Here is a 15,541-nt window from a genome sequence, read left to right as displayed (position 1 = left end):
TCTTTTATTCACGGCCTTCTTTTATTCTTTGATTCAGTTTCAAGACATCAACTTTCTTCCTGCCGGTTCAGTCAATGATAAGACGGAGCACTCGCACAATGCAGTGTTAGCTGATAACAATATTTTAGAAGAACTGTATGCCGATGATCGTTCAATCGACATAGTGTTTGTGAATTAGTGAAAACTGAATGTGAGATTGATACTGGAAGTGATATTCAAGCCCCTACACGCCGTAATTTACATAGTATGCTCATTTATTCAAGTGACTCTGATGATGACAACAATGTAAACATTGATGATGTATTAGGAATTCACGCTGAATATGGTTTTATAAGGACAGATCCTGCGACATATTTACAACTTTAAAGATAAAATATTGACTAGTTTAATATTTATGTACATTTTTATAATCATGTGCACTCTAGTATGCTCAGTCGAAAAACGTCTGGTCCACAGGGTATGTGACAAGCTCAAGTATCCGGTCATCAATGTGTTAAGGAACGTCAGTTGGACTACTCCATCTCTCCGCAGTTTCATTTCATGATGTTATTTTGGCACATATCAATGAAATTAGCCTTTAGGATTAATCATTTTAACAGTATTAGTCAATGTAACATGCTCCTTTATTCCCTAAATTAAGATAAATCTGCTATCAGAGTCATCAGTACGTCAGCTGGACTACTCCACCTCTCCGCAGTTTCATTTCACTACATTATTTCAGCAAATATCAAAAAAAGTAATCTTTCGGATTAATCATTTTAACAGTATTAACCTATGTAACATTCTCCAAAACTCTAAATTACGATAAATCGGCAATCAAAGTCAATATCTTTACCATAAAGAAATATGTATTTCTACTGCAAATAGTTAGGCCGCCAGCACCACGTGTGTAACTACACCAATTACAGTGCGTGGACCCAATTGTGAAGGCCAGTAAGGAGCTAGCTAAAGCGACACATCAAGTCGGCCGTGGTAACCCCTTTATGCCTTTAACACCCTGCAGCACACTTGAAACAAGTTTATTCACTCACGTATCACACCCTAATTGTGGCCGATTACTTGAATTAACACCCATTAATGCCAAGAATGCTTTTAAAAATGTTCTTGTAATATTTTCTACATTGCATCATCTATAACCAATCCTTCAAACAAATAAAAAAATTGCTGAATTTGTCCATTTTAAGGAAACTTCTTTAGCGTATGATATACTCTGGGCAGTAGTAGATAAACACATTTATGATTTACATGAAACAAAATATGATTTAATGTGACAACTCTAAAAACATAATACTTATCTGACAGATAGGATTTAAATAATTTATAACCTTCGCCAGTGGAGCAGGGGCAACTACTTGCAAGTGAAGCACGAAGTCTCTTATTCCCTCGATGTCATGTGATTTCATGTTGAGATGTTCAATGAGTGGCCTTATCTTGTAAATGCGATCTGCGGGTTAATTATTCAAGTTGTCATTTAAATGAAAAATATATGTAAATTTTTTCAAATTTGTACATCGTCACTGCGCAAGGAGTGGCGTCATGCATATAAAGCCAAGGATATGACATGAATTTTTTAATTAACTCGCAGCTTCTTGTGGTTAGGCACTGGTTGAAATTTGGATAATTGTTTACTATGTGGAGGAGAAGGCAGCTGGAATAAACATGTAACGACGAAGAGGTTTTAGGAATTTCCATTCCCCTATTTGGAGAAACATTTTGAACTAGTTAGTCCTGAAAATAATGAAATAATGAAAACAATTGTGACGCGCAAATTTTGCCTACGGGCAATCATTTTGAAAGTTGATCTAGTCCCACTTAGTGATGATAACCATATGCTAAGTAACACAAAATGGAATGTCATTTTCTTTGCAAACTTTGGTATCATTCAATTTTCACGAGTAAATAAAAGACAGTTATTTCATCATGACTTGCATGGTAATTTAGTCAAAATATTTCTCATCATCATCATCATCATTGACGAAAGGCAATGCCTTATCTACGCAACCAATCTTTTCCGTCCTCAGCTCCAAGTTTCACTTCATAGTTTTTTTTTGTTTTGTTTTTTTTTTTTGCTTAACGTCGCACCGACACAGATAGGTCTTATGGCGACGATGGGACAGGGAAGGGCTAGAAGTGGGAAGGAAGCGGCCGTGGCCTTAATTAAGGTACAGCCCCAGCATTTGCCTGGTGTGAAAATGGGAAACCACGGAAAACCATTTTCAGGGCTGCCGACAGTGGGGTTCGAACCTACTATCTCCCGAATACTGGATACTGGCCGCACTTAAGCGACTGCGGCTATCGAGCTCGGTCACTTCATAGTAAGACTCTGTGCCAAGTCTTGAAGGACTTCCCCCCCCCTCAGTCTTGTCCACCGCCTTTCTTCCCCGCGATTTTGCCTTCCACCAAATTGTTAAGAAGGGTATTGTGTCGCAAGCTGTCGCCAGTGAATTTAGCTCCTCTTTGCATCGTTAACATATTTCTCAGGTAACTGTAATTTAGCAAGATTACTTTTATTTTGTACATCCCCCATCACTGATTAATGGCGACTCTGATGCGCTAAATGATGACTTTAACCATTATAAAGCACTCCCAGTGACAGGGATATAACAAATTTGAAAAGCACGTTTGGCGTATGACATATCACTCCATGGGCATTTGTGAGTTAAAACCCCCATCGGCATAGGGATGCTGGCCTAGCACCCCAGGACATCCGAACTCAGTCCCATGAAGCAAATCTAGGATAGTGTCGATAGGGATTTGCTCACCTTGGTTATTGTTCGAACAAACCTCTGTACATTACGGGAGGCTGTGCAGTGGCCATGGATCAGGATAACTTCCCAACGTTTCCAGTGTCTTTTTGAGCCCCTGCCATCCTGCACTGCCACTATCAACAGGGCGAAAGGTGGCCCTACATGCTACCAACTACGTCTCACTGATTTAATTGCTGATCAGTATACTATGTGTCAATCAGAGAAGATACTGTACTCTCCTTTAGTCATCATACTACCGCAACTGAAAAGCTACTCTGAGACTGTTCGAAATATCAATTTATGCTACACCACCACAATAACATACAGTAAAACCTCATTAAGAAGTTTCTGCAGGAGACAAGAAAGAGCGTTAAGTAAGAAAACGAACTACTAAATAAACAAATAAAAACTATCCAACAGGGATATGGAAACACCAGATACGATTTCTTCTGACATGACGGCATGAAGAAAAATAAATGTTAAACTATTTTATATGACAGCAATTTACGAGAAAATAATATTAAATAGTGTGCAAAAAAACGCAAGAACAAATCCTTTTCTGCTAAGGATTATAAAATAACAAGTGCACTTGCACGGGTCTTTCTATTTGATGCCCATGGGTAACCTGCTTGCCCGGGTGTAGTAGGATGGTAATGAGGTAAGGAGAGGTTGAAACCTGGTGTCAGTTCATTGCGTACACCTGTTGAATAACACCAACGGGTCTCCATCTCGTATGACCACACTCCATATGAACAATGGAGAGGTTTGGAATTTAACCCAGGCTGTTGGCATGCAATCTAGTGATTAGAAATTGTATACCATCACATCTCCAACCCTGCCAGTCATCATTCTGATGATCATTTTTTTCCGACAATGGAACTCAAACCAGCTAACCATGGTGTCAGACAATATAGACTTTAAAAAATAGGTAGGCAATGTTCATTAAATAAATGTGGGATATCTTGTTATATTAGTGTCATTCTCTGGAGAATTATTATTACTGCGGTATAAGAACCTACTTCAGGCATCTTAAATGCCATTGTTTAGAACCATAAGTTCTGCTGTCTAGTAATATATATACATACACACATCCAAGGCAACAATTAAAACACCAAATTAAGAAACCGATTTACAATATCTGAATTAGAGGAATTACAGTGTATAAGATACAAAGGGAAGACGAACAACAAATCATTACTAAATGATGATTTGTTCTTTCAAGTTAGTGAATAAAAGATTGGCAATGTTAATGCCTGTTGCACTTCTTCAAAAACAGGAACTCCTAAAAGACAACTGAATTTGATGAAGTGGGTTGCAAAAATTAACCACAACTGGAAGTACAACTTTGAACCCCTTTGGCAACTACAGTACATTGCAAATGAAAAAACACCATTTCATGCCAAGCAATAACTTCTCTTTCCTTCACTGCACATTTCTGCAAGGATGGGTCCGCATTTTAGTTCTGGTAGAGCCATATTTCGAAGATTTTTTACTCTGGGAACATCTTCCAAAAAACAAGACCGGCGAGATCGTAACAATTAACTGGGAAGTTATGTTCAATAACAGACAATATGAACAATACTTCTACACGTGTTACAGTGTCAGTATCGTCCTCCCTACACCTAATATAAAGTTTCTTCTTCTTTTCAACACACTGGGCATTGTCTTTAATGTTTCTTTGCGAGGACATGTTTTCAAATGTCTCCCTTCCCTCCATACGAGATACTGAAATCACACATACAAACACTACAAAATGCAAATGTTGAGCCTATTTCTGACTTAGTTATACACAGAAAGTTATCCTTGTACACACTTTTAAACGTCATATTTCTTCACCATATTACCGAGGAACCAACCAAATTACTCAAGCTGAGAATCACAAGTGCCTACCGGCCCGTCAATACCAACACTATGCAACTTCTACACAAATCATATTTCACAATTGAAACAAATGATACAATATTCCACAGCCTAGAACTACCTCTCACCCATGAGCTATCATGCAAAACTTCCAAAAACACACGCTAAATTAATCATCAACGGCTCCAAAGTTGTTCAATGCCAACTTAACGTGATGCAGGAGATGATAGATACATGCTGTTACAGAGACTTATCAATAAATTACAAATGCACAACTGTGGTATCGAAACACACTTCAAGACACACAAAATCCCATTTCCAATTGATCTGTTCGAAGGACGACTGGTGTTTGCCATCTTTCACTTTTTGTAAAGAAATTATGCGTGGGATTTTTGAAAAATCGGGAGAATTAATACCTTAAGTGGGAAGGCGGGAGAAATGGTGTAAAATCGGAGTTTCCTGCCTAAATCAGGAGAGTTGGCAGGCATGTTAGTACCCACAAATATTTAATTCTATCAAAGTAAAGGGGTACAAAGAGTGAATTGTAAGCTCAAGACAATACTAGATATGCCACACGCCTTCGTACTGCCATCTTCGAGTGGTTAACACAAGTATATCCTCTTTATCATTCACTCTTCTTTTCTACCAAATACGCTCACTCTGTGTATCTCTCTCCTCTCAATGTACTACTTGCTGTGCACGACTCGCATTGCGTTTACACGTTAGTTTCGCTTGATCGGGTGTTTGGGTCCACGCTTATATTGAAAGCTTAATTTTCCCTGTATATTTTCTGCATTTTTCCTGTTTTCCAGAAAATGAGTACCCTGCCAGGACCCCATGAATCACAGGTAAGGATGCAGACAACTCAAGTCATGTAATAAGACATTACACTGTACATTGGCATGACAAGTCCTGGGATAGTAGTATTTGAAGGTAATAGTATATGGTGCAACCATACCATGACGTTTTGGAAGTGTCCAGACCTATAGCAGGTGTGACCAGAGAGAGAGAGAGAGAGAGAGAGAGAGACTCTACTGTGCTGGTCGAGGCAAGACAATGTGAACTATCGTCTTTCGAACGGGGGTATGATGGTGGGGGACCAAATGAATAGAACATTCCATTGTTGAACTGCAGACATTAAACATTCATACGATAACCTCGAAAGGAAATATTTCTGGTTTCACCATATTCAGTACTAATCAGATTCTTAAAATATTTAAATTATTATTATGTGTAAATGCTCCCTTTCGGAACATATGAAGCTTTATTTATGATTTTGTTTGCGGATGACCCAGGAAGCTTTCATCCATTGACTAAAGTTCCTCTTCCTTTCTTCCGTCCACTTGGTACCTGCTCTTTTTGGTACTTCATTCTATGGAGTAACTTCCCACTTGTCAATTTTCTTTCTATATATATTTCGATTCAACATTTCTTCAGGTTGAATTTGTGCGTTCTTCATGTCTGCTTTTGTTTGTTGTATTCAAGGGAAATTCTTCAGTTTATCAACTCTTTCAAGAACTTCGTGAGTTAGTCTGGTTTCTAGTAGCCTCGCAACAGGTCTGAGGTCTGCTGCAATATTAGATCATTTTTTTGTGGATTTCCAGATTTGGAGGCGGTACCCTTTTTCCATGCCTTTGCTGGCAGGACCTAGTGTTTACAGTGCACTATGTCTTCTGGTATAGGGTAGAGCAATTTTGTTACTTTCATAGATCTGTCTGTCTTATCCTTGGCTTTGACCATATGAAAGTGACTGAGGTATGAGTGACGCTAGTAATGCAAATCCTTATGCAGCCAGTCCCTGCTATGAATGGTGCGAAAATGTTGCTCATAAGGTCAGTTGGTGCATGCATTTCAGTGGGCTTGGCAGACTGATATTGTGTAAAAGCAACTCGGGCTCGGTGAGGAAAGCAACGGGAAACTACCTCACTCCTCATTTCCCTAGAATGCCTCTACAGTGATGCCTAGGCCATCCATGACAGCTGATGGCAGAGCTGTTGGGGATCCCACCAGCGGAATCGCTGACGGACTGAACATACACACATACCCTTCTTCCATGTGCCTTGGTCCTAAAATTTTCCTCGTGATTTTTTGCTCTTCTTATAGGATATTTTCCAGCTCGCCCTTTTTATGAAGCGCTACAGAGTTTCCCCAGCATATAAAGCCTCAGGTTTGATTACAGTATTGTAATGTTTAATCTTAACGTGAAGAGACAATTTTTTTGTTGTAGATATCTCTTGTTCTCCCATATGCTATTCCGAGTTTTTGGACATGGTTGTTTTGGGCTATTTTTTCTTGTCCAGTTGGTTCGAGGATTTTGCCCAGGCATTTGAAGTGAGGGACTCTGTTGATTTGTCCATATTTTGTATTGAGACTATGGATGTCTAGTTTTGAACAGAAAAATTCAGTTTTCTGGAAGGAGATATGAAGTCCGACCTTTCCAGCACATTCATGGAGAATTTCAACTTGCTTTTATCGCTGTGACTTCATCGCTGGACAAAAGGGCCAAGTCATTGGCGAAGGCTAAGCATGGAATTTCAACTTTTTTTTTTTTTTTTTTGTCCCAATGTTTACTGGGTTCCAGCTATTTTGTGCTTTCAGTTCTTTTTACCATTCCCACATCACCTTAACTAGGATGAGGTTGAAGAGGAGGGGTGACAATCCATTTCCTTGCCGGACACCAGTTTTTATCACGCATTCGTATGAGATTTCTCCCATGAATTTCACTCTTGACTTCGTGTCAGTGAGGGTCTGTTTGGTCAAGTTTAGTGTTTTGGAGTCTAGTCCCTGTTCTTTCAGGATGCTGAACAGAAATTGACAACCAACTGAATCATAAGCCTTCTTGAAATCTACGAAGGTACAGATGATTGGAAGGTTTCTGAGGGCCCTGAATTTTAAAACGGTTTTGAGGTTGAAGATCTGTTCAGAGCACGATCTGTGAGGGCGGAACCCAGCTTGTATTCTTTTCAACAGGCATGCAGAAAAAAAAAATCTTGTAGCCGACTTCAAGGAGGGAGATCCCCTATAGTCGTTGACATCAGTTTTGTCTCCTTTTTTGGGGAGTGGGTAAATCAAGGCACATTTCTAGTCTTCGGGGAGTTTTTTGTTTTCCCAGATTTTCTGTACGATTTCTGTAAGTTCTTTGAGTGAATTTTGACCAAGATTCTTAAGGAATTCTGCAACAATCCCGTCTCTTCCTGCGGTTCTATTGTTCTTTAGTCGTTTAATGTGGCTCTGAATTTCTTCCTGGTTTGGTGGAGATGATTCTGAGTGAGTGAAAATGGATGCTTCAAGAAATCTTTCAGTGGATTCGGGGCAGTCAAAAAGTTCTGAAAAGTACCGTGCGAGTTCTTGGCAGTTTTCTTTATTAGCAATCACAAATTTTCCTTCTTGTTCCCTGAAACATAAGTTCTGTCGAATGTATCCTCAAATTTTTTCTGTGAACGTTCTGTAGAAATCCCTTGTGTTGTGGTTTCTAAAGTTTTCGTCAACTGAGTCCAGTTCTTTCAGGTGCTTTCTTTATTCTTACCTGGTGGTTTTCGATACTTGTTTTCTGGTCTCATAAAATTCTTGTTGAGTTTTCTGGGATTTTCTACTATTGTATTTCTGAAATGCAGATTCTCTTATCTCTAGGGCTTAGTTGCATGTTGATTTCCACCAGGGGTGTTTTGTATTCCTTTTTAAGGGTACCATTTCTCATACCTTCTGTATGATTTTGGTGTGCAATTCTTTCCATGTTTTCGCTGGTTGATTTTCCCATGATTCTTTTAGATCCGTAACAGGAATCTTTTGTCAAATTTCTGTTGTTGGATTCTCTTGGGGTGGTATTTCCTTGGAGTAAATTTTACTTTAACTCTTGTCAGATAGTGATCAGAGTCTATGTTTGCTCCTCTTCTCACTTGTACATCGTGTACCTCTTTCTGTAGCGGACATGAGATAGCTACATGATCAATCTGAAATTCGCCAATGGATTCAATGGGAGACCTCCAGGTTTCTTGTTTCTTGGGATGCTTCCTGAGGTATGTAGATGTAAGGTTGCATTGTTGACATAGTTTAACGAGTCTTGAACCACTTTTGTTGGTCAATTTGTGCGCCAGGTAGAGTCCGGCGGTTTTCCTATGTTCCTTTTCTCGGCCGATTTGTGCATTGAAATTGCCTCCTACGAGGATTTTGACATCATCCTTTGGAATGTTTGACATTACCTTTTCAAGTTTGTTCCAAAATTTGTCCACGTTTTGGGGGTTGTTATTATTGTCTATTTGTAGGGGCATGTGCATTTATTAATGTACACTTTTTATTGGCACACTGAATCCTCATGGTCATTAGGCGATTGTTGATGAAATTAACTTCTGGGATCGAGTTCAATATACTTTTATGCACTACGAAGCTCATACCAAATAAAGGGGTCCTATTTAGAATCTTTTGATCTGTATTACTTTTGAATATATGGTCATTTCCATAATCCAAGGTGGCATCATCTGTAAATCGAGTTTCCTGCAGGGCAAGGATAAGAATTTTTTGCCAATCAAGTTCTGTGACTAAATTTAGTAATTTTCCTGGATGAATCGAATCGATATTGAATGTACCAATGTATGTGGGGTTTTGTGGGATAGTTAACCAGAGAGCTCCAACTCTCCCCCATGTTTTCGTGGTCATCAGGCTCCCCAGAATCCGAAAGCCTGGTTGCCATCTCAATGCGACGGGTTGATTGGGTACCACCTGGGGTATTGTTGTTACTACGCTCACGAATCATGTTTGGCTTGTAATATGAGATCCAGCAGTGCTGGGTGCTTAGAACCAGGGATTGATAGTTCCTGGAGCTTGGTATTGACGCCGCACCCACAAGGTGTCAGACGCGGACCAGGAAGCTGATGGATACCATTCAGACGGACCTGGATTTTAAACAAGCTTTTTATTACTATCCCAAAAAGCAAGGATGCCTTTTCCGCCGTACCAATGATCTAAGGAGTAACACCACTAACCCGTGCATTTAAATGAAGCGCCTTAAGAACGCTACCTATCATATTAAAATTGAAACGACTAATGCAAGAAGTTGGAGTTGGGACGTTGATAAAAAATGTCACTGCTAAAGTGATAAGAGTAATGTGTTGTTTTAAAGTTTCCTAAACTGACTGGATTTTTTTTAATCTTTTATTATCACAGGTTGCAATAACTATTTCAAAAAGTTTGGACTTTTCTCCATAGATGCCTCTATTAAAGAGCTGATTTCATGCACTCTGCTGCAAAGTGGAATAACTAGAAATTTAAAGAAATTTTGTTTTTATAGGTTTTCTGAACTGAATTGACTTTCCGCATTTCTGATACTTCAAGATTTGCAACACTCCTTACTCATCCCGCCAGCGTTGGTTTCTGACCAATCAAAAATTTTGTGTATTTATTTTTCAGCCAGTCATAGGCTTCTTGAACTTTTCGACCATCCTGTAAAAATGAGAGGGTATGTCTGTATTTAGGCCAGAGCCTTCTCGAACCATCCTCTCGGGTATAAAAGGCGATGCCTTTTCGAGCTAACTTTTCTTATTGATCCTCGCATTACTGAGTGTGTGTTAAGAGAGGAGACGGAGGTCCTCATTCTTTGGCAGGCAGAACTCAGCCCAGGTAAAGGCCACCAGTTTTCTATCTCTGTACTTATCTCCGCAAGCTGAACTCGAGGGGAAGGTCCCAATCTTTAACTATGGAACAGTCAATTCCCTAAAATGTAAACTTTCTTCCTTCTCAAATAAAATTTCAAGTAAGTCCTAAGGACTTAAACTGTAAATAGGGCATAGAGAGTGTGTTACCCTCTCGAATTCCCCTTCAATTAATCTTGAGGTGACCACGATTTTGTAATTGCTTTTCTCTTGTAAATTGTAAATTAACTTGTCCATCTAGTCACCTCAGTATTTTGTCATTAGCCTCTGCATCTTCAGGCCACAAGCCCACGTAGGGTTTTAATTTCTGATTTCGAGGAGCACATGTGCTCACCTTCATACATTTTGATTTTTGGGCCAATAATTGAACCTGTTATTATCCATGAAGGCCCGGTAGAATGGGTACTTCTATACCCCTGTATTGTTTCTTAAACCCAACTGTTACAGTCTTGTCAAATGTAGGTTGAGCCTAGAGGGGCCAGAAATTGTAATGTATTATGCAAAGGTAAAAGTTAAAAGTTACCTTGAGTAGGCCGTAAGTGTTTGGGAGCGCAGTCTCCTTGGTAGAATTTGTACAGCATGTAAGCTCTTTTCTGGTAATGTAATAGATGTTTGTGTAATATTGAGTGGCACCTTTGGAAGGCCGTAACTTGTAACCTCGGAGCAAAGTATTGAAAATTGTGTTTTGGGAGATATCTCTCCTTGTCTAACTCAAGGCAAAATTAGCGATGTTGGGACCTTTGTAAATGACGAGTTTGAAGCTCAAAATTGTAAATTACCAATTCTTGATTTTTTTGTTTTGTACCAAAATTGCTCTACCTGAAATCTTGTTCTTTCACCAAGTGAAGAGATTTGTTACAATTTATGATCTGAAAAGAAATATAACCTTTATTTTAAAGTTTTAAATTAATCTTTGACTATCGTAGATAGACCCATTCCAGCCCGCACCTTCTTTCACCTCTGCGTTCCACAGAATAACCCAGAGCAATTATTACTACTACTATTAATATTCATAAATTGCACATATTTTTTGGTACATGTTTTGTCCTTAATATTTCACTTCGGACAATATAAAATGATACACAATTAAGAAAAATGCTTAAAACATTGGACATTACACATAAAAAAATTATATACTATTTGTTCATTACATTAAAAATCATCTACATGAAATATTCTTGGACTAAATGTCCCAATAAAATATTGATTAAATGAACGAAATGTAAACAGTGCACATTAATTGCAGTGTCCACTAAAAACTGCTGTGAATCAATGCATGGACATTACCATGCTCTTACATTAAGGTTCACCAGAAACTTCTAAAATCTTTGGCCCAAATTTAAAATGTGGAAATAACTGACAACACAGAACAAATGTAAAAGTCACATAAACTAGTAGAACTATCACTATCAGCCATATTCAATCGTTTTTACGATGTGGCCTCTTTAAGTCCGAAGCAAGGTAGGTTTTCATGAGGTCTCCCACCATCTGGGACAGTTTTGAGCGATGTTCTGCCAATTGATCCCAGTAAACTTCCGGATGTCTTTATCCCATCTGTCCGGTGGTCTTCCCTTAGGTCTCCTTTCGGACTCAACTCAAGTACAAGCTTTGTCCACCTACCATCAGTTATCCGAGCAACATGGCCTGCCCACTGCCATTTTAGGGTAAACATCCTTTCTAAAATGTAACAGACTTTTGTGTCTGACCCGATGTAATCTGCTCTCTTCCAGTCTTTCTTCGTGAAGCCTAGCATAAACCGTACCATAGCTCTTTGGGTTGTTCTGAATTTTTGCTTAACAAACTCGCTCAATGTCCAGATTTCACAACCGTAAGTCAGTACAGGGAGAACACACTGGTCAAAGACTATCTTCTTTAGGTGGGTTGGCATGTTGGATTTGAAGATTGAAGAATTTCTTCCGTAGGCTTGCCATCCTAGTTTGATACGTCGGAAGATTTCCGGTCCTAAGTACCGTTTCATGTTTACAAGCTGCCCGAGATAGACATACTCATTGACCTGTTGTAATGTGGAGTTTTCGCATGTAGCTTTCCTGCTGAGGCCCATTTGTTGAGCATTACTTTGGTTTTAGAAAGGTTCATGGATGGTCCCACTTTTTAACAGGCTGAGACAAGATCTTGTATTAGAGTTTGTAGTTCATTGATGTCATTGGCCAAAAGTGTAATGTCGAACAAGAGTTGACAAAGGAAGGTCAGATACAATAGATTTAAGTGAGGAGCCTGACACAAGTGGAAGCAATGCTAGGACTCAGCTGAGGGCCCCATGGTCGCCAACCCACGCTCCCAAGTTAAGAGGCCCTTTTAGTTGCCTCTTACAAAGCTACAGGCAAAACTCAACTGCATTAAACATTCCTCGATCGACGGTGTCATATATGCATCAGGAATACCTCATGGAAGGCATTACCACCCACAGTGAAAATCCCCGTGGGTGGGGACGCTAGAATAACACCCATGGTATCACCTGCCTGCTGTAAGCGGTAATTAAAAGGGGCCCCAGGAGCTCTTAACTTGGGAGCGTGGCTGCCTGCTGTAAGCGGTAATTAAAAGGGGCCCCAGGAGCTCTTAACTTGGGAGCGTGGGTTTACGACCGCGGGGCCCTCAGCTGAGTCCTGGCATTGCTTCCACTTGTGTCAGGCTCCTCACTTAAATCTACTGTATCTGACCTTCCTTGGTCAACTCTTGTTCTTTTCCGACCCCGACAGTATTAGAGCATTCGAGGCCTAGGAAGTCTTTGTCATGCCCTTCGTGGCTCCGTGTCCTTTTTGGCCGATATCTTCATTTTTCGAAGTGTCTGATCCCTTCCATTTCTTCTCTCTGATTAGTATCATATAGAGAAGCACAGTGGCTTATCACAGATGCTTAATAATCACGATTAGCGGTATCTGGCTATAATTGTCTGTGGTAAAAAGACAAGCTATACTGGCTCAAATCACATCCACATTCAATGCAGAAGGTGCCAGAGGTATGTCCAGCAGATCGGTACAGCATTCTTTAAAGTCGGTGGAATTTGGAAGCAGAAGACCTAAAGGAGTGCCCTTGTTAATACCACACCAGGCACAGCATCTTGCCTGGGAAAGTGACGTTGCTAATTGAAACCTGGAGGACATGATGTGTAGCCTATTCACTGTTGCAGTTGTTTCAAACTGATGGTAGAGTTCGGATATAGCGCATGCCTCATGACGACATAGACATAATGGTATGGACACATGGCATGAGCTTGATCCACTGATCCACCTGAACAGGCTGTTGACCAGTGACTGCTACGTTAAACTACTTGGTGACCACTTGCAGCCCTTCATGGACTTCACATATCCCTACAATGAAGAGAAATTCCAGCAGGATAATGCATTATATCATTGGGCTCAAGTTATCCAGAACTGGTTTGAGGAGCATTCTGGAGAGTTTCAACAACTGCTGTAGCCATCTCTTTCGTCTGATATGAACCCTGTCGAGCAATTATGAGATGTGATGATGAGGTCCACTCACACCCGAGATCCTGCACCTAGAAACAGCAGGAAGCTGTGGATAGGTATCCTAACAGTAAGGGTCAGAATCCTTCCAAAGGTGTTTCTTCCACTTGTAGAATAAATGCCACGAGTTGCTGTACTTGGCCGTGCTAGAGGAAGCCCATCCCATAACTTTTGGCATTTCAGTCTATTAGGCAAGTAGAGCTGCATTAATTAATGAGAATTTGAGTAACCACACTGAAGGCTTTGGATAGAGAAGAATGGCCGAGTACAGTTCACAGCTGACCAGTTCACTTATGATAAGCCATGACGCCTCAGCCATAAGGCAAAACGAGTAAGCAGCAGCATAAATTACAAATAGTTGATGCATGCTATTCAATATTCAATGAAATGTAAAACACATACCTGTTAGGAAAATCTGAGCAAGTTCAGGTGTTTGCTGTTCACGGTGTAGTATTTCCAACTGTCGGACTTTGGCTTCTATCACAAACTCCTGTACCTGAGACTCTAAACGTTGAAACAGCTGATGTGGATCCCGTGCACACAACCTATTACATAGTAACAGCATGAACCAAACTGAGAAAGTTGTCTCACTCACTCTTAAATAATTCTCTCTCCCATTTTCACATCAATGTTTCATTTAAAACATGGGAAGAGGTGGAGGTGAGGGAAAGACTATATTTGATGTATTCAAGTGCAAGGAAATGTGGCAATACAGTGGAGGAAAATAATGTTAAAAGCAAGACTGAAGTTTTTAACAGGCTTAATATCATGATCATAGTTGCTAGTTTGACATGGAATTGAACATCATAGAGAAAAGTGACATGACTCTGCTAACACTCGCAAGAAATGATAAGACAAGAAATTGCACTCTGTCTGTGCAGTTTTTCTACCTCAGATTATGGGGATTTCTTCTTAGCTGCTATCTCATATAGCCCTATCCTTCAAATGAGAAGGCTTCAGCTTTGCTACTTTCATGTCACTATTGAGGTTTATTTGATTTAAATTAGTAAAATGTAATATTGGAAAAAAATCTAATCATTTGATATTATTTTCAGATTCATGTATAGTTTACATCATTGTTTAAGTAGCCAAGATGAACAATGGAGGATCAATCTAAATTCCATGTTTTAACAATATTTTGAATTGGGGTATAATATATATTAAACTATATTTTTAAACCAGCTTTTCTGTCTCAATTTATTCTTTTAAATAAAAACACAAACTATTCACTACACCTAGCCCGTTTCTGAACTAGTTCCTCATCTTCATTCACATTTGTAGCTTCCTTATTTAAGTGCTTATACAAAAACACAGGCTTGGAAAGCTTTATCTACGACGTCAAGTCTGTCTCTTAACTTAAAATGAACACCACCAAATGTGGAAAAAACACATTCTAAACCTGTAGATGATGCTCTAGTTGTTAAGAACTGCACAACTTTGTCTATTACCAATCGCTATGACATTTTCTTGACATTTCCACCATTGCAAAGCAGACAACTTGTACCACTTCATCGGTGAACATCGTCGCATTGAAGGGTTGATATTTTGCTTCATATTTCAATAGCACATATTCTGAGTTGATTAATACTGAGTGAATAATGAAAGCCAGAAAATGCAGTGCAGCTAATGCTTGACAACATTTTTCAAACATCTTAGTTTTGTGTCATTAATTCCAGACTTCCTTAACACAATTCCTCCAAGTCACACTTCAGCTTTTTCCCCATACTTTCACTGCTTATCGAATGGTACAGTCACTTCTCGAGGTTACATCAAGAGCCAGTGCTATTGGTTTTCATCATCATTA

The 15,541-nt window shown here is 39.5% G+C and overlaps 1 protein-coding gene across 3 annotated transcripts in view; it reads right to left on the bottom strand.

Moving 5' to 3' along the window:
- LOC136857044 (uncharacterized) overlaps positions 1-15,541 on the bottom strand; it is a 572,347-nt gene that overhangs the window by 501,461 nt on the left and 55,345 nt on the right. For 2 of the 3 annotated variants that reach the window (XM_067135398.2, XM_067135399.2), the window contains exon 4: positions 14,140-14,282. In XM_067135398.2, the coding sequence (XP_066991499.2) occupies positions 14,140-14,282 (143 nt within the window). Of the gene's footprint in view, positions 1-14,139; positions 14,283-15,541 lie in introns of those variants that run through there. The other variant, XM_067135400.2, reaches the window with a different exon arrangement.

The sequence above is a fragment of the Anabrus simplex genome, chromosome 1 (assembly GCF_040414725.1).
Source record: "Anabrus simplex isolate iqAnaSimp1 chromosome 1, ASM4041472v1, whole genome shotgun sequence".
Lineage (NCBI taxonomy): Eukaryota > Metazoa > Arthropoda > Insecta > Orthoptera > Tettigoniidae > Anabrus > Anabrus simplex.
This window is presented reverse-complemented; position numbering and strand designations above follow the sequence as displayed.